Raw genomic sequence first — 18,574 nt, 5'->3', positions numbered from 1 at the left:
GGATTAGTGCTGAATAATCCCAGGATTAGTGCTGAATAATCCCAGGATTAGTGCTGAAAACTCCCAGTAATAGAGCTGAACAATCCCAGTAATAGAGCTGAATAATCCCAGTAATAGAGCTGAACAATCCCAGTAATAGAGCTGAATAATCCCAGTAATAGAGCTGAATAATCCCAGTAATAGAGCTGAACAATCCCAGTAATAGAGCTGAACAATCCCAGTAATAGTGCTGAATAATCCCAGTACTAGAGCTGAATAATCCCAGTAATAGAGCTGAATAATCCAACTAATAGTGCTGAATAATCTCAGTAATAGTGCTGAATAATCCCTGTAATAGAGCTGAATAATCCCACTAATAGAGCTGCATAATCCCAGTAATAGAGCTGAATAATCCCAGTAATAGAGCTGAATAATCCCAGTAATAGAGCTGAATAATCCCACTAATAGAGCTGCATAATCCCAGTAATAGAGCTGAATGATCCCAGTAATAGAGCTGAATAATCCCAGTAATAGAGCTGAATAATCCCACTAATAGAGCTGCATAATCCCAGTAATAGAGCTGAATAATCCCAGTAATAGAGCTGAATAATCCCAGTAATAGAGCTGAATAATCCCACTAATAGAGCTGAATAATCCCAGTAATAGAGTTTAATAATCCCAGTAATAGAGCTGAATAATCCCAGTAATAGAGCTGAATAATCTCAGCAATAGAGCTGAATAACCTCAGTAATAGTGCTGAATAATCCCAGTAAAAGTGCTGAATAATCCGACTAATAGAGCTGAAAAATCACAGTAATGGTGTTGAATAATCCCAGAAATAGAACTGAATAATCCCAGTTATAGTGCTGAATAATCCCAGTAATAGAGCTGAATAATCCCAGTTATAAAACTGAATAATCCCAGTAATAGAGTTGAATAATCCCTGTAATAAAACTGAAAAATCCCACTAATAGTGCTGAATAATCCCAGTAATAAAACTGAATAATCCCAGTAATAGAGCTGAATAATCCCAGTAATAGAGCTGAATAATCCCAGTTATAAAACTGAATAATCCCAGTAATAGAGCTGAATAATCCCAGTAATAAAACTGAATAATCCCACTAATAGTGATGAATAATCCCTGTAATAAAACTGAATAATCCCAGTAATAGTGCTGAATAATCCCAGTAATAGAGCTAAATAATCACACTAATAGTGCTGAATAATCCCTGTAATAAAACTGAATAATCCCAGTAATAGAGCTGAATAATCCCAGTAATAAAACTGAATAATCCCAGTAATAGAGCTGAATAATCCCACTAATAGTGCTGAATAATCCCAGTAATAAAACTGAATAATCCCAGTAATAGAGCTGAATAATCCAACTAATAGTGCTGAATAATCCCAGTAATAAAACTGAATAATCCCAGTAATAGAGATGAATAATCCCAGTAATAGTGCTGAATAATCCCACTAATAGTGCTGAATAATCCCACTAATAGTGCTGAATAATCCCAGTAATAGTGCTGAATAATCCCAGTAATAGTGTTGAATAATCCCAGTAATAGTGCTGAATAATCCCTGTAATAAAACTGAATAATCCCAGTAATAGTGCTGAATAATCCCAGTAATAGTGCTGAATAATCCCAGTAATAGTGCTGAATAATCCCAGTAATAGTGCTGAATAATCCCTGTAATAAAACTGAATAATCCCAGTAATAGTGCTGAATAATCCCAGTAATAGTGCTGAATAATCCCAGTAATAGTGCTGAATAATCCCAGTAATAGTGCTGAATAATCCCTGTAATAAAACTGAATAATCCCAGTAATAGTGCTGAATAATCCCAGTAATAGTGCTGAATAATCCCAGTAATAGAGCTGAATGATCCCAGTAATAGAGCTGAACAATCCCTGTAATAGTGCTGAACAATCCCACTAATAGAGCTGAATAATCCCAATAATAGAGCTGAATAATCCCAGTAATAGTGCTGAATAATCCCAGTAATGGAGCTGAATAATCCAAGTAATAGAGCTGAACAATCCCTGTAATAGTGCTGAACAATCCCACTAATAGAGCTGAATAATCCCAATAATAGAGCTGAATAATCCCAGTAATAGTGCTGAATAATCCCAGTAATAAAACTGTATAATCCCAGTAATAGAGCTGAATAATCCCACTTATAGTGCTGAATAATCCCTGTAATAAAACTGAATAATCCCAATAATAGTGCTGAATAATCCTAGTAATAGTGCTGAATAATCCCAGTAATAGTGCTGAATAATCCCAGTAATAGAGCTGAATAATCCCTGTAATAGAACTGAATTATCCCACTAATAGAGCTGAATAATCCCAGGATTAGTGCTGAATAATCCCAATAATAGTGCTGAATAATCCTAGTAATAGAGCTGAATAATCCCTGTAATAGAACTGAATTATCCCACTAATAGAGCTGAATAATCCCAGGATTAGTGCTGAATAATCCCAATAATAGTGCTGAATAATCCTAGTAATAGAGCTGAATAATCCCACTAATAGAGCTGTATAATCCCAGTAATAGAGCTGAATAATCCCACTTATAGTGCTGAATAATCCCTGTAATAAAACTGAATAATCCCAATAATAGTGCTGAATAATCCTAGTAATAGTGCTGAATAATCCCAGTAATAGTGCTGAATAATCCCAGTAATAGAGCTGAATAATCCCTGTAATAGAACTGAATTATCCCACTAATAGAGCTGAATAATCCCAGGATTAGTGCTGAATAATCCCAATAATAGTGCTGAATAATCCTAGTAATAGTGCTGAATAATCCCAGTAATAGAGCTGAATGATCCCAGTAATAGAGCTGAACAATCCCTGTAATAGTGCTGAACAATCCCACTAATAGAGCTGAATAATCCCAATAATAGAGCTGAATAATCCCAGTAATAGTGCTGAATAATCCCACTAATAGAGCTGAATAATCCCAGTAATAAAACTGTATAATCCCAGTAATAGAGCTGAATAATCCCACTTATAGTGCTGAATAATCCCTGTAATAAAACTGAATAATCCCAATAATAGTGCTGAACAATCCTAGTAATAGTGCTGAATAATCCCAGTAATATTGCTGAATAATCCCAGTAATAAAACTGAATAATCCCAGTAATAGAGCTGAATAATCCCACTAATAGTGCTGAATAATCCCTGTAATAAAACTGAATAATCCCAATAATAGTGCTGAATAATCCTAGTAATAGTGCTGAATAATCCCAGTAATAGTGCTGAATAATCCCAGTAATAGAGCTGAATAATCCCTGTAATAGAACTGAATTATCCCACTAATAGAGCTGAATAATCCCAGGATTAGTGCTGAATAATCCCAATAATAGTGCTGAATAATCCTAGTAATAGTGCTGAATAATCCCAGTAATAGTGCTGAATAATCCCACTAATAGAGCTGAATAATCCCAATAATAGAGCTGAATAATCCCAGTAATAGTGCTGAATAATCCCACTAATAGAGCTGAATAATCCTAGTAATAGTGCTGAATAATCCCAATAATAGTGCTGAATAATCCTAGTAATAGTGCTGAATAATCCCAGTAATAGTGCTGAATAATCCCAGTAATAGAGCTGAATAATCCCGGTAATAGTGCTGAATAATCCAAGTAATAGAGTTGAATACTCCCAGTAATAGTGCTGAATAATCCCACTAATAGAGCTGAATAATCCTAGTAATAGTGCTGAATAATCCCAGTAATAGTGCTGAATAATCCCACTAATAGAGCTGAATAATCCCGGTAATAGAGCTGAATAATCCAAGTAATAGAGTTGAATAATCCCAGTAATAGTGCTGAATAATCCCACTAATAGAGCTGAATAATCCCACTAATAGAGCTGAATAATCCCACTAGTAGAGCTGAATAATCCAAGTAATAGAGCTGAATAATCCCAGTAATAGTGCTGAATAATCCTAGTAATAGTGCTGAATAATCCCAGTCTTCCCAGTACAGTCACTGTGGACGATGACACTGGGAAAATGTCTTTTACGTTGCTGCTGCTGCTGATGATGATAATGATGGTGACGATGAAGATGATGATGAAGATGATGATATGGTCTAAATGAACACATCAGTGTTGTGAATCAAATTAATTGCTGCATTCAATGAAAAATAAAAACTCTCAACTGAGGCTCCTCCTCCTAAAGCCGCCCTGGTCTGATTCACGGACTCTGCAGGTCCTGTTGGACTCTGTAGGTCTTGTTGGACTCTGGAGGTCCTGTTGGACTCTGTAGGTCTTGTTGGACTCTGGAGGTCCTGTTGGAGGCTGGAGGTCCTGTTGGCATGGAGGTCCTGTTGGACGCTGGAGGTCCTGTTGGACTCTGGAGGTCCTGCTGGACTCTGCAGGTCCTGCTGGACTCTGCAGGTACTGTAGGACTCTGGAGGTCCTGTAGGACTCTGGAGGTCCTGTTGGACTCTGGAGGTCCTGTAGGACTCTGCAGGTCCTGTACAACTCTGCAGGTCCTGTTGGACTCTGGAGGTCCTGTAGGACTCTGCAGGTCCTGTAGGACTCTGGAGGTCCTGTACAACTCTGCAGGTCCTGTTGGACTCTGGAGGTCCTGTAGGACTCTGCAGGTCCTGTAGGACTCTGGAGGTCCTGTTGGACTCTGCAGGTCCTGTTGGACTCTGGAGGTCCTGTAGGACTCTGGAGGTCCTGTAGGACTCTGGAGGTCCTGTAGGACTCTGGAGGTACTGTAGGACTCTGGAGGTCCTGTTGGACTCTGGAGGTCCTGCTGGACTCTGCAGGTCCTGCTGGACTCTGCAGGTCCTGTTGGACGCTGGAGGTCCTGTTGGACGCTGGAGGTCCTGTTGGACGCTGGAGGTCCTGTTGGACTCTGCAGGTCCTGTTGGACTCTGGAGGTCCTGTAGGACTCTGGAGGTCCTGTAGGACTCTGGAAGTCCTGTTGGACTCTGCAGGTCCTGTTGGACTCTGGAGGTCCTGTAGGACTCTGGAGGTCCTGTTGGACTCTGCAGGTCCTGTTGGACTCTGGAGGTCCTGTAGGACTCTGCAGGTCCTGTAGGACTCTGGAGGTCCTGTAGGACTCTGCAGGTCCTGTTGGACTCTGCAGGTACTGTAGGACTCTGGAGGTCCTGTAGGACTCTGGAGGTCCTGTTGGACTCTGGAGGTCCTGTAGGACTCTGCAGGTCCTGTACAACTCTGCAGGTCCTGTTGGACTCTGGAGGTCCTGTAGGACTCTGCAGGTCCTGTAGGACTCTGGAGGTCCTGTACAACTCTGCAGGTCCTGTTGGACTCTGGAGGTCCTGTAGGACTCTGGAGGTCCTGTAGGACTCTGGAGGTCCTGTAGGACTCTGGAGGTACTGTAGGACTCTGGAGGTCCTGTTGGACTCTGGAGGTCCTGCTGGACTCTGCAGGTCCTGCTGGACTCTGCAGGTCCTGTTGGATGCTGGAGGTCCTGTTGGACGCTGGAGGTCCTGTTGGACGCTGGAGGTCCTGTTGGACTCTGCAGGTCCTGTTGGACTCTGGAGGTCCTGTAGGACTCTGGAGGTCCTGTAGGACTCTGGAAGTCCTGTTGGACTCTGCAGGTCCTGTTGGACTCTGGAGGTCCTGTAGGACTCTGGAGGTCCTGTTGGACTCTGCAGGTCCTGTTGGACTCTGGAGGTCCTGTAGGACTCTGCAGGTCCTGTAGGACTCTGGAGGTCCTGTAGGACTCTGCAGGTCCTGTTGGACTCTGCAGGTACTGTAGGACTCTGGAGGTCCTGTAGGACTCTGGAGGTCCTGTTGGACTCTGGAGGTCCTGTAGGACTCTGCAGGTCCTGTACAACTCTGCAGGTCCTGTTGGACTCTGGAGGTCCTGTAGGACTCTGCAGGTCCTGTAGGACTCTGGAGGTCCTGTACAACTCTGCAGGTCCTGTTGGACTCTGGAGGTCCTGTAGGACTCTGCAGGTCCTGTAGGACTCTGGAGGTCCTGTAGGACTCTGCAGGTCCTGTTGGACTCTGGAGGTCCTGTAGGACTCTGGAGGTCCTGTAGGACTCTGCAGGTACTGTTGGACTCTGGAGGTCCTGTAGGACTCTGCAGGTACTGTGGGACTCTGGAGGTCCTGTTGCACTCCGGAGGTCCTGTTGGACTCTGCAGGTACTGTTGGACTCTGGAGGTCCTGTAGGACTCTGCAGGTACTGTGGGACTCTGCAGGTCCTGTAGGACTCGGGAGGTCCGGTAGGACTCTGCAGTTCCTGTAGGACGCTGCAGGTCCTGGTGGACTCTGGAGGGCCGGTTGGACTCTGCAGGTACTGTAGGACGCTGGAGGTCCTGAAGGACTCTGGAGGTCCTGGACTCTGCAGGTCCTGTTGGACTCTGGAAGTCCTGTAGGACTCTGCAGGTCCTGTTGGACTCTGGAGGTCCTGTAGGACTCTGCAGGTCCTGTAGGACTCTGGAGGTCCTGTACAACTCTGCAGGTCCTGTTGGACTCTGGAAGTCCTGCTGGGTTCTGCAGGTCCTGTTGGACTCTGCAGGTCCTGTTGGACTCTGGAGGTCCTGTAGGACTCTGGAGGTACTGTAGGACTCTGGAGGTCCTGTAGGACTCTGCAGGTCCTGTTGGACTCTGGAGGTCCTGTAGGACTCTGCAGGTCCTGTTGGACTCTGGAGGTCCTGTAGGACTCTGCAGGTCCTGTAGGACTCTGGAGGTCCTGTAGGACTCTGCAGGTCCTGTAGGACTCTGCAGGTCCTGTTGGACTCTGGAGGTCCTGTTGGACTCTGCAGGTACTGTAGGACTCTGGAGGTCCTGTAGGACTCTGCAGGTCCTGTTGGACTCTGGAGGTCCTGTAGGACTCTGGAGGTCCTGTAGGACTCTGCAGGTACTGTTGGACTCTGGAGGTCCTGTAGGACTCTGCAGGTACTGTGGGACTCTGGAGGTCCTGTTGCACTCCGGAGGTCCTGTTGGACTCTGCAGGTACTGTTGGACTCTGGAGGTCCTGTAGGACTCTGCAGGTACTGTGGGACTCTGCAGGTCCTGTAGGACTCCGGAGGTCCTGTTGGACTCTGCAGGTCCTGTTGGACTCTGGAGGTCCTGTAGGACTCTGGAGGTACTGTAGGACTCTGGAGGTCCTGTAGGACTCTGCAGGTCCTGTTGGACTCTGGAAGTCCTGTAGGACTCTGCAGGTCCTGTTGGACTCTGGAGGGCCTGTAGGACTCTGCAGGTCCTGTAGGACTCTGGAGGTCCTGTACAACTCTGCAGGTCCTGTTGGACTCTGGAAGTCCTGCTGGGTTCTGCAGGTCCTGTTGGACTCTGCAGGTCCTGTTGGACTCTGGAGGTCCTGTAGGACTCTGGAGGTACTGTAGGACTCTGGAGGTCCTGTAGGACTCTGCAGGTCCTGTTGGACTCTGGAGGTCCTGTAGGACTCTGCAGGTCCTGTTGGACTCTGGAGGTCCTGTAGGACTCTGCAGGTCCTGTAGGACTCTGGAGGTCCTGTAGGACTCTGCAGGTCCTGTAGGACTCTGCAGGTCCTGTTGGACTCTGGAGGTCCTGTTGGACTCTGCAGGTACTGTAGGACTCTGGAGGTCCTGTAGGACTCTGCAGGTCCTGTAGGACTCTGGAGGTCCTGTTGGACTCTGCAGGTCCTGTTGGACGCTGCAGGTACTGTAGGACACTGGAGGTCCTGTTGGACTCTGCAGGTCCTGTTGGACTCTGGAGGTCCTGTTGGACGCTGCAGGTACTGTAGGACACTGGAGGTCCTGTTGGACTCTGGAGGTCCTGTTGGACTCTGGAGGTCCTGTTGGACTCTGGAGGTCCTGTAGGACTCTGGAGGTACTGTAGGACTCTGGAGGTCCTGTAGGACTCTGCAGGTCCTGTTGGACTCTGGAGGTCCTGTTGGACTCTGGAGGTCCTGTTGGACTCTGGAGGTCCTGTTGGACTCTGGAGGTCCTGTTGGACTCTGGAGGTCCTGTAGGACTCTGGAGGTCCTGATAGTTAAAATGTTCATCTGATGTTGAAGCTGGTGTTCAAACTGTCAGGAGAAAAGCCAGCTAGCTTTTTAGGCTAGGTGTTTGATTGTGATGTGTTCAAGGTCGGCTCGGTAAAATGACTATTAGGTGAAGGTAAATAATCATGATGCGTTCAGATGAGACTTCCAGAATAGATGTCTGTGAAGGTTCTTATTCATCCTGGTCTCTGTTAGAGTGCTGGACTTGGTTGAGGTTCAACATCGCTGGATCACATAACCCAACACATGCAAACATGGCCTACCAGAAGAGACCCAGGAGGACACGCCCACAAGTGAAACTAGGTCAGTGACTCTCAAGTGACCACCCAGTTCATTAAAGGTCACATATTTGACCCTTTCAGACAAGTTTTTATCAGTCTCAGAGGTCCTAAAACATGCCTGTGAAGTTAGTGTCTGTAAAAACACTCCAGTATTGATGTCTGCGTGTCTAAAACTCCTCTGTTTCAGCCCTGATCAGAACCAGCTGGTTCTGTGTCTGTGGCTTTAAATGTTAATGAGCTGTCTGACTCCGCCCCTCTCAGGAAATGGATGTGGCTCTCCTGATCTTCCCCTCCAGGAGAGGAGGGCAGAACTTTCTCCTAGAGGGAAGGGCCAGCTAAACCTGGGGGCGGGGCTAACTCCCCACATGGCATCATGGGGGGAAAATCTGATAAGGGCTTGTTTCAGCACACGTTTCCTGAAGGGGGGGGGGGCACATATTTTTGTTAGAAAATCCTGAAAAGTGTATTTTCCCTTTAACATGTGGATGGTCTGGAGGGGCTGTAGAGTCCAAGTTTGGCCCCTGTCACATTAGACCTGAAGAAACCTTTAAGGGGAGTCTTCAAGGACCTCAACCAGGTCCAGTAACCTCTATAACATAGATCTGGACTTCATGAAAAGAAAAACAGAGAAACAGGAGTAAATAAATCAGCTGTTTGGAGCTGAGAGTCTGTCTTCCTGATACTCTTAGACCAGATTCACCAGACTACAGGAGGAGGTCCTGATCCCTCTGCTCTGGTTCTAATGGTGCCAACATATTTGTTTAGTCCAGACTACAGGAGAAGGTCCTGATCCCTCTGCTCTGGTTCTAATGGTGCCAACATATTTGTTTAGTCCAGACTACAGGGGGAGACCCTGATCCCTCTGCTCTGGTTCTAATGGTGCCAACATATTTGTTTAGTCCAGACTACAGGAGGAGGTCCTGATCCCTCTGCTCTGGTTCTAATGGTGCCAACATATTTGTTTAGTCCAGACTACAGGAGGAGACCCTGATCCCTGTCCTCCTCATCTCTGATATGAAACAGATGTAATTTACCAACCTTTGGTTCTTCTGGATCCTCCATCAGTGAAATAAGAGACTGTTTGGTTAAGTTTAAAGGTCTAGAACATTTCTGACATCCTCAGCTACTGTAGCAGACGGCTAAAAGGGCGTTAGCTAGAGCTACGGTGTTAACACAGATTAATCTCAGCAGTCCTCATGTCAGCGTGTCCTCTCTCTGAAATACTGCATAATATTTAGAGTCACAGGTGGAGACTGATGCTACGCTAACCACAGACAGGCTGCTGTGCAAAAAGTCCAAAGAGTTGGCATCAGAACGTCTTCAAGGCCGGCTCCATAAACCATCTTAGTCCACAGATGCTTCCACAGGGTCGGGAGAGTCCAGGAGCTGATGACAGGCAGGATCGCCATCTGTCATTGGTCAGCAGAGCTGGGGTTGGGCGGGGTCAGGACTGTCTGCTGCAGCTAACCATGTTTCAGTCATACATGTTACTGTTATGAATGATGCTAGTGAAATCTGTCAGTACTCTATACTGAGATTCAGTCTTCTATAACGGACCGGTGGAGCGGGGAGCTGAGGACCACGTTAGACTGTAGGAGATGTGGCAGACTCTGGTGGATGAACATCTACGGCGCTTTCTGCTGTGAAGGTGATCTGTAAAAACTAAACTGTTAAATCAGTCACTCTCTGTTGTGAGCTCCCTTACATGTTTAAAACCAGTAAAGATGTTAAAATTCTACAGTATGCATCAGGATTTAAGAGCTGCATGGAAATCAGGGAAACGGCGCTGAAGACCTGCAGAAGTCCTCGACCAGACACCGACGTCTGAAGACAACAAAAGCACAGAGAGAAGCTCTCACTGCCTCTGGTAGAGAAATAAGAGAGAACACAGACTAATGCAGCCATGGAGTCTATCTACACTCAGCACACCTGGTCCAATCACAGCCAATCAGACTCACACACCTAGTCCAATCAGGGTCAATCAGAGTCATCACACCTGGTCTAATCAGGGTCAATCAGAGTCATCACACCTGGTCTAATCAGGGTCAATCAGAGTCATCACACCTGGTCCAATCAGGGTCAATCAGAGTCATCACACCTGGTCCAATCAGACTCACAAACCTCATCCAATCAGAGCCAATTAGACTCACACACCTTGCTCTGACACCTGTGACCTCACTGCTCTCCCTTAAACTCCACTGCAAATGTCGCCCCCTAGTGTTCTCTCTGCAGTATTGATAACGGCTGATTGATTGGTCTACGTCTATTTCCTTATTATTGATTATTCTAATCTGTGTTGATGTTGATGCCTGACTGCAGCAGACGGTCCTGGTACTGAGATTAAGTGAGAGAAGTGACAGGAAGTAGGGTTCAGGTAAATGTGGCATTGGGGTCAGTCTGGCATGGACTCATTCAGGTCTCAGTCAAAGGTCTCCCACCTCCTCCTCAGGTCCTCCACCTTCTTCTTCTGTGGTGTCAGCGGTGTAGCTAACGTCAGCAGGTCTCCAAACGGGTCCTCTACATCGGTGCGGGAAGGGGTGGAGTCAGCCAGGCTGGAGAGGGTGTGGTTACTGGAGGAGGAGGGGAGGAGTCCAAAGGTGGGAGGCAGCGTGGCCCCGCCCGGTGAAGGCTGTCTGTAGAGTCCTGGTAGGGTGGTGAAGGACTGTGGGGGGGTGGGGCCCAGGTATGAAGGGGGAGGGGTGTAGATGGAGCTAAAGGGATTCCCACCAATGTAGAGGGGCGGGGCAGGGGAGGGGCTGAAGGGGTTCAGGGTGAAAGGGGGCAGGGCCTGGGGGTAGGGCCGAGGAGGGAGGGGCGGTCTAGAAGAGGTCACACCCACCGCTGTAGTGTCACTCAGAGGGGCGGAGCTTTTCAGAGGGTCCAATAGGCTGATCAGGTCCTCCTCAGGTGGTTGGGGCTTCAACAGGTCTGAGCCCAGCGTCAGCGCTTGTCTAAACTCCGCCCCCCCTGAGGAGCGAGGAGCTGGAGGAGCCAGGACTCCGCCCAGCTCCGGCGTTTTCCTCCCGTGGGGGCGGGGGATAGTGATGTTCCCAGAGGAGGAGGGGTCTAAGAGGTCGGGGGCAGGGCTGGAGGTGTCCCTGATGGGGGAAGGGGCATCGGTCCGAACAGGAAGCGGAACAGAGGGAGGGACAGAAACAGGGAGGGCGGAGTCATCGGGGCCCATGCTCCACAACTTGTTATAGGAGGGCGTGGCCAGTTTGAGACCGGGGAGGGTCCGAGAGTGTTCAGACACACCCAGATCCATACGCTGAAACAAACAAACAAACAAAAAAAAACAGGTATTAGATGGTGGCAGAATCAATCTGTGGGGATGCTTCTCAGCAGCATCATGCTGTGGGGATGCTTCTCAGCAGCATCACTGCTGTGGGGATGCTTCTCAGCAGCATCATGCTGTGGGGATGCTTCTCAGCAGCATCATGCTGTGGGGATGCTTCTCAGCAGCATCACTGCTGTGGGGATGCTTCTCAGCAGCATCATGCTGTGGGGATGCTTCTCAGCAGCATCATGCTGTGGGGATGCTTCTCAGCAGCATCATGCTGTGGGGATGCTTCTCAGCAGCATCATGCTGTGGGGATGCTTCTCAGGCTTATAAAGGTATACGTTTCTATACCGCTCTATAGAGCGGAAAATGAAAGATTTTTTTCCAGTCAGACAATGAGCTGAAGCATCCAGAGAAAGCTACACAGAAATGGTTTAAAGACAACAAGGAGAATGTTCTGGAGTGGCTGAGTCAAAGCCCAGACCTTAATTTTAAAGAGAATCTGTGGCTGAAAAGGGCTGTTCATGCCTGAACCCTGCACAACTTTGTTTTTTAGCAATCAGACATCAGAGTTTACTAGGCAGGAGTTGTCAGAGAGAATTAAGGGGTCAGGCCTTAAGTTACTTTGCAGATGAAGCCACAGCTGAGAACTGCAGAGGTCAGGAGGTCAGACTCTAGCAGTTAGAAACCTCTCTATCTGCAGCAGAATCAGCATGTCCCTCTGACCTGGTAGGTGAACTTGGGCTGCAGCTCATCCGAGTCTTTGGGTGTCCTCAGGTCCTCCAGACTCTTGGCCAGGCTCATGTGTTGGTTGTCGGGCTCGTCCTGACAGCCGAAGATGTCTCCCAGCAGGTTGATGTTGGAGAATTTCTCCGTGACGGGGCTGGGAGGAGCCGTGTGACTCTCTGCACCGAAACCAGGGTCGTCTCCTTCTATCAACTCCACCTCCTTTAGAGAGCGGTACGGCTGCGGCCTGCAGGAACGGGCACCGATAGACTCGGGGTTATTTTATTTCTTTAAACATGAGAAGTCATCATAATTTCATTGATTTATTTGACCATATTTAGGGTTAAAGTCTAGGGTAACACAGAGCACTCTCATAGATAAAGCCTGCTATACTCTTTAATGTTTTTTTTATCTACAAATCATTTATTCTATTCAAGTTACATTCAAGAAAAAAATCAATACAGGATACAAAAGACTCAATTTATGAACTAAAATGACCAAAAAAGTGCTAACTTTTCTGGTCATTAAAAGTGAAGGAAATGGATCTAAAAACTTGGATGTGAAGGCTGGTCAAACCAGACTGAAGCATTTCCTCCTGCTCAGCAGCTACTAGAGGCTAAAGATGACTTCACCCCTCATCCCCGTGCAGACGCAGATTTATAAAAAAGTAAAGAGGAAAAATAAAGAATAAAGGAAGCAAAGAGAGAGAGAGAGAGAGGGGTGCGTACAGAGGTGACCACTCGAAAGGGCTGGAGAAGAGAAAGCTGTCAGGGAAAGCAGAGATGGACTCCTCGTCGTACTGAAGCTCATCTCCAGACGAATCCTCAGAGAGAAAGACAGTGTAGTGGCGAGTGGGACGGAGAGAGCTACAGACAGAAGATTCAGAGATATGTTACAGATAATTACAGATGGAGGAGGAGAAAAGAAGAAGAGAAAGGCTCAGGGTTAGTAGGTTTAGCTGATGTTTCTATCTGAATCAGGATAATTTATTTCATCAAAGGAAGCTGTGCAGACCAGGAACCCTCTAAAAATACCAAACTCCATGTCACACCTTCCACATTAAAGGTTCCCTACATTTAAAGGTTTTCATTAATGGCATGTTTGACTCTCTCAGAGAACCTGATCATTTCCTGTCTAAAGGGTTAGGGTAAGATGTAATGAGGAGGTCTTACTGGTCCACGCTGCTCTCCAGACTCACGTTACTGCTCGGTCTCTTCAGTAACATCGGAGGACGAGCCTGAGGAAACGACAGAATCATGTTAAAGGAGAAGAAATCCTTCCAGCTGTGAACCAGAGAGAAGGTAGGATCTTTGTCACTGATCTTTGTTTGAGAGACAATCTGAGGGGTAGAGAGAGACGAAAAACAGGCCAAGTAAAACCTGGATTTTAGGGCACATCAGTCTGTTTTAGGGCCGTACATTTATTTGAGGCAATAAAGAATGTCGGCGCTCTAATACTCTTAAAATACGACATAATAACAGTTGTTTTTATTTTATTGAAAGGTATCAAAGTTGATCATTCTAGTCTAGTAACAACCCTTATCTGATGGAGTTTAGTGATTTCTACTTCAACATTCCTACTCTATAAATGCCTCCTCTGCTAACATCCCCCCTCCCTTCCTGTTTCCTCCCACCTGTCCAAAGTGCACAGTGATTGGCCGATGGTCCTCCAGCGTCCGTAGAGGCCCCTCCCTCCTGATGGCTCCCGTGGAGGAGGTGAACCCCAGCGTGCCGTCGTCGTCGATGACGGCCGACCCGGTGGTGGAGAATCCGTTCTCCGCCTGCTCCTGTAGAGAGGGGACACAGGGGGGAGGAGGTTGACACAGGCGAGAGGAGAGATGGTGCTGCAGGGAGAGGGGGAGGGGGTGAGGGAGGGGGAGGGAGGCTGCACGCCGAGGCTACAGGGCGTTAAAGGTGGGTCAGGTAAGTCGGCGGGATGTTTAAGGGTTTATTGGTGAGGGAGAGACCAAAAACCGTCATGACCTTTTCTGATGAAGCTGAACTGAAGTTTGATGAGTATTATCATCAGTCAGGGAGAGAGATTACCTTCTGCTTTAGCCGACTTCTTACTTCCTTGATACGCATCTTTGCGTGGTCTTTAGCCTGAAACACAGACAGAGGAGGATTCTGGTCATTAGGATTCATTTGGTCTTTATTCTTCCTTTAAATGAGAGGGAGCAGAGTTAACGGTCATAGAGACATGCAGGACTGGTGCAGTCCTGGTCTCAGATCCTGAATACTGGTTCAGCCAATCAAAACCAAACAAATCAATGTTTCCAGGCAGACTGTGTCTGCTGGAGTCCTGCAGAATAAACCAGGCTGTACTTACAAACTTATAGGCGTTCTTCATGGCTGGATTAGCCTTGGTCTTCACCGTGTTGAAGATGGCCCCGCCCCCTTTCTGTCAGAATATTTGAAGAAAACCTCTAAGTATGCACCCATACCTACTGTTAGATATAGGTAATGATGGTTTTCTCTACAGCAGAGCTTTAATCGTGAAGCTCAGCCTTTAACCCAAGCATTATCGTTAACATCAGCTCACCTTCACTGTGAAGAGCCACTGGTGGTATGTCTTATCACTGCCTGTAGGGGGAGACACAACAAGAACAATGTAACACCATTCAGACATTCAGTGCTGATATTTGTGGAGTCAGCAGTCATTTAACGGTCTCTGTGATGTTGAGAAGAACAATTATCGCTGTGAGGAGTCTCTGTTGGACCTGAACACCAGCAACACCAGAAATCTTGAATATGAGCCCTGCCTCACCTGCGTACTCGCCCATGTTTATCTCGTCCTCAAAGATGTCGCTGAAACCTTCACCAGAGTTCAACAGGTCTAAACGGCCGTCGATAAACTGCAGGCGGAGACAAAAACAACGTGTGTAAAAGGCAGGGGGATGTGAAGTCTGAGGTCAGGTGTGTTTGTGTGATTTACCTGTTTGAAGAGCTGCAGCTGGATGGCGTTGAGCAGAAACTGTCTCATGGCGCTGGATCGATGGTTCACAAACGTATCTTCATTAAACGTTATCGGCTCTCCCTGAAACCACGAGAAAACGAAGTGGCAGTGAACCAACTCATCTTCAACACCACCACCTGTGTTTAATATTTAATTATATAGTAGGTTAATTCAGCCACCAGGGGGCGCTCGATCAAAAGAATAACCCATGATGAGTAGAGACCAGCGCTGCTCAGCTATGCTGCTCATTTATTCTTTTAATTTAAGAACTCTGAGCTTTATAAACATCTCTCCATCAGGCGTATCTCCTAACCCTAACCCTAACAGTTGGGATGGGGTTTTAATCTTCGTTTCTGGTCATCAGGAATTCTTTCTGTGGACCCCTAAAGCTGCAGGCACATCACGTGATTTTTCAAAATCATTCAAATCCAGAAACAAACCCAATCAATCATTTCCTCTTGTCACACTGATCTTTAATGTCTCCTGAAGTTACTGACCGGTTCGATCTGCAGAGCGTTCCTGTAGCTGCCAAACAGCGCAGCCTGACTTTTCAGGAACGCTCGAGCGACGCCGTCTCCCGTGGTCGTAGAAACTTTCTTTAAACGACTTTTTAACGATGACACCTGAGGAGAAGATCAGGATCATTAAGGGACAAGATTGATAATGGTAGGGAGTTTTCCTGCAGGCCCCTGTGTAAGGTATCGCATATTCTCACCACGTCATTGGGCAGACTCTGGAGGTCATCATACGGCGTTTCCAGGGTGTTTGTGTCCACGTTCAGGACCACCACATCATCCAGAGCCATCCCCCGAACTTTCTATTCAGAGAATAAAGAGTAATTTCAGTATCAGACATTAAATGAGTTAAAGTTCATTCTTTCCTCTAAATCCTTCATTCAGCGACAGACGCCTACCTCCATCAGGCTGGAATGTACTCCGATGAGGTAGGGCATGGGGGCGCTGACCCAGGAGACAGAGGTCAACATCAGTCATAAAGAGCAGAAACCACGACTGTTCAGCTTTAATGAACGTATAAACTCTGTTGATAACACTGACGAGTGGATGTGGACTCACCAGCAGTAGTCTAAGAGATGTTGAGGCAGGACAGGAATGTAAACGTGTTGCCAGTGCATCGGATACAACATTGCCGCAGAGCCGTGGACACATGCCGTTAACTAGGGACGGAAAAATGAGGAATGCAGGACACATGATACCACAACGATACTCTAAACTCAGTTAAAACATCTGAATATTTAAGAATTAACCCATTTACAATAAACGCTTTTAAGGACATGACTGAAAATTGGAAGTGTGTATTGTGGGTAATTGTTAGGGTGCATTTTGTGTAACTGTGAGTGTATTGTGTGTAATTGTTAGAGTGTATTGTGTGTAATTGTTAGTTGTTTGTAATTGTTTGAGAATGTTATGTGTAATTTTTAGTGTGTATTGTGTGTAATTGTTAGTGTCTTGTGTGTTATTTTTTAGTGTGTACTGTGTGTAATTGTTAGTGTGTATTGTGTATAATTGTTAGAGAGTACTGTGTGTAATTGTTAGAGTGTATTGTGTGTAACTGTTAGTGTATTGTGTGTAATTGTTAGTGTATTGGGTCTAACTCTTAGAGTGTATTGTGTGTGTTTGTGAGTGTATTGTGTGTAATTGTAAGAGTGCATTGTATGTAATTGTTAGTGTGCTTTGTGTGTAATTGTTAGAGTGCATTGTGTGTAATTGTTAGAGTGCATGTTGTGTAACTGTGAGTGTATTGTGTGTTAATGTTAGTGTGTATTGTGTGTAATAGTTAGTGTGAATTTTCTGTAATTGTTAGTGTGTATTGTGTTTAATTGTTAGTGTGTATTGTGTGTAATTGTTAGTGTATAGTGTGTGTAATTGTTAGTGTATTGTGTGTAATTGTTAGTGTGTATTGTGTGTAATTGTTAGTGAATTGTGTGTAATTATTAGTGTATTGTGTTTAATTGTTAGTGTGTATTGTGTGTAATTGTTAGAGTGTATTGTATGTAATTGTTAGTGTATTGTTTGTAATTGTTTGAGTGTATTAGGTGTAATTTTTGTGTGTATTGTGTGTAATTGTTAGTGTGTATTGTGTGTAATTGTTAGAGTGCATTGTGTGTAATTGTAAAAGTGGATTGTGTGTAATTGGTAGAGTGTGTTGTTTGTAATTGTTAGTGTGTTGTGTGCAATTGTTAGTGTGTATTGTGTGTAATTGTTAGAGTGTATTGTGTGTGATTGTAAGAGAGTATTGTGTGTAATTGTTAGTGTGTATTGTGTGTACTTGACAGTGTGTATTGTGTGTACTTGTTAGAGTGTATTGTGTGTAATTGTTAGTGTGTATTGTGTACTTGATAGTGTGTATTGTGTGTACTTGTTAGTGTGTATTGTGTGCAATTGTCAGTGTGTATTGTGTGTACTTGATAGTGTGTATTGTGTGTAATTGTTAGAGTGTATTGTGTGTAATTGTTAGAGTGTATTGTGTGTTATTGTTAGTGTATTGTGTGCAATTATTAGTGTGTATTGTGTGTCATTGTTAGAGTGTATTGTGTGTAATTGTTAGAGTGTATTGTGTGTAATTTTTAGAGTGTATTGTGTGTAATTGTTAGAGTGTATTGTGTGTAAGTGTTAGTGTATTATGTGTAATTGTTAGTGTATTGTGTGTAATTTTTAGTGTGTATTGTGTGGGATTGTTAGAGTGTATTGTGTGTCATTGTTAGAGTGCATTTTGTGTAATTGTTAGAGTGTATTGCGTGTCATTGTTAGTGTGTATTGTGTGTAATTGTTAGTGCATTGTGTGTAATTGTTAGTGTGTATTGTGTGTAATTGTTAGAGTGCATTGTTTGTATTTGTTAGAGTGAATTGTGTGTCATTGTTAGTGTGTATTGTGTGTCAATGTTAGAGTGTATTGTGTGTAATTTTTAGAGTGTATTGTGTGTAATTGTTAGTGTATTGTGTGTCATTGTTAGTTTATTGTTTGTAATTGTTAGTGTGTATTGTGTGTAATTATTAGAGTGTATTGTGTGAAATTGTTAGTGTGTATTGTGTTTAATTGTTAGAGTGTATTGTGTGTAATTGTTAGAGTGTATTGTGTGTAATTGTTAGAGTGTATTGTGTGTCATTGTTAGTTTATTGTTTGTAATTGTTTGAGTGTGTTGCGTAATTTTTTGTGTGTATTGTGTGTAATTGTTAGAGTGTATTGTGTGTAATTGTTAGTGTATTGTTTGTATTTGTTAGAGTGAATTGTGTGTCATTGTCAGTGTGTATTGTGTGTCAATGTTAGAGTGTATTGTGTGTAATGTTTAGAGTGTATTGTGTGTAATTCTTAGTGTATTGTGTGTAATTGTTAGTGTGTATTGTGTGTAAATTA

At 45.1% G+C, this 18,574-nt stretch overlaps 1 protein-coding gene across 4 annotated transcripts in view; it reads right to left on the bottom strand.

The window, feature by feature from the left end:
- Positions 1–9,929: 9,929 nt before the first annotated feature.
- dennd1a (DENN/MADD domain containing 1A) overlaps positions 9,930–18,574 on the bottom strand; it is a 32,291-nt gene continuing 23,646 nt past the window's right edge. For 3 of the 4 annotated variants that reach the window (XM_041811553.1, XM_041811556.1, XM_041811554.1), the window contains 15 exons: positions 16,276–16,376; positions 16,116–16,161; positions 15,918–16,019; positions 15,700–15,825; positions 15,182–15,283; positions 15,014–15,101; positions 14,789–14,829; positions 14,576–14,647; positions 14,293–14,349; positions 13,881–14,033; positions 13,420–13,484; positions 12,976–13,113; positions 12,248–12,494; positions 10,680–11,509; positions 9,930–10,065 (listed from right to left, as the gene is read on the bottom strand). In XM_041811553.1, the coding sequence (XP_041667487.1) occupies positions 10,014–10,065; positions 10,680–11,509; positions 12,248–12,494; positions 12,976–13,113; positions 13,420–13,484; positions 13,881–14,033; positions 14,293–14,349; positions 14,576–14,647; positions 14,789–14,829; positions 15,014–15,101; positions 15,182–15,283; positions 15,700–15,825; positions 15,918–16,019; positions 16,116–16,161; positions 16,276–16,376 (2,220 nt within the window). In that variant the 3' untranslated portion in view covers positions 9,930–10,013. The remainder of the gene's footprint in view (positions 10,066–10,679; positions 11,510–12,247; positions 12,495–12,975; positions 13,114–13,419; positions 13,485–13,880; positions 14,034–14,292; positions 14,350–14,575; positions 14,648–14,788; positions 14,830–15,013; positions 15,102–15,181; positions 15,284–15,699; positions 15,826–15,917; positions 16,020–16,115; positions 16,162–16,275; positions 16,377–18,574) is intronic. The other variant, XM_041811555.1, reaches the window with a different exon arrangement.

This window comes from Cheilinus undulatus, linkage group 17 (genome assembly GCF_018320785.1).
Source record: "Cheilinus undulatus linkage group 17, ASM1832078v1, whole genome shotgun sequence".
Lineage (NCBI taxonomy): Eukaryota > Metazoa > Chordata > Actinopteri > Labriformes > Labridae > Cheilinus > Cheilinus undulatus.
The sequence above is the reverse complement of the archived record's forward strand: the minus strand, read 5'-3'. Positions and strand labels throughout refer to the sequence as shown.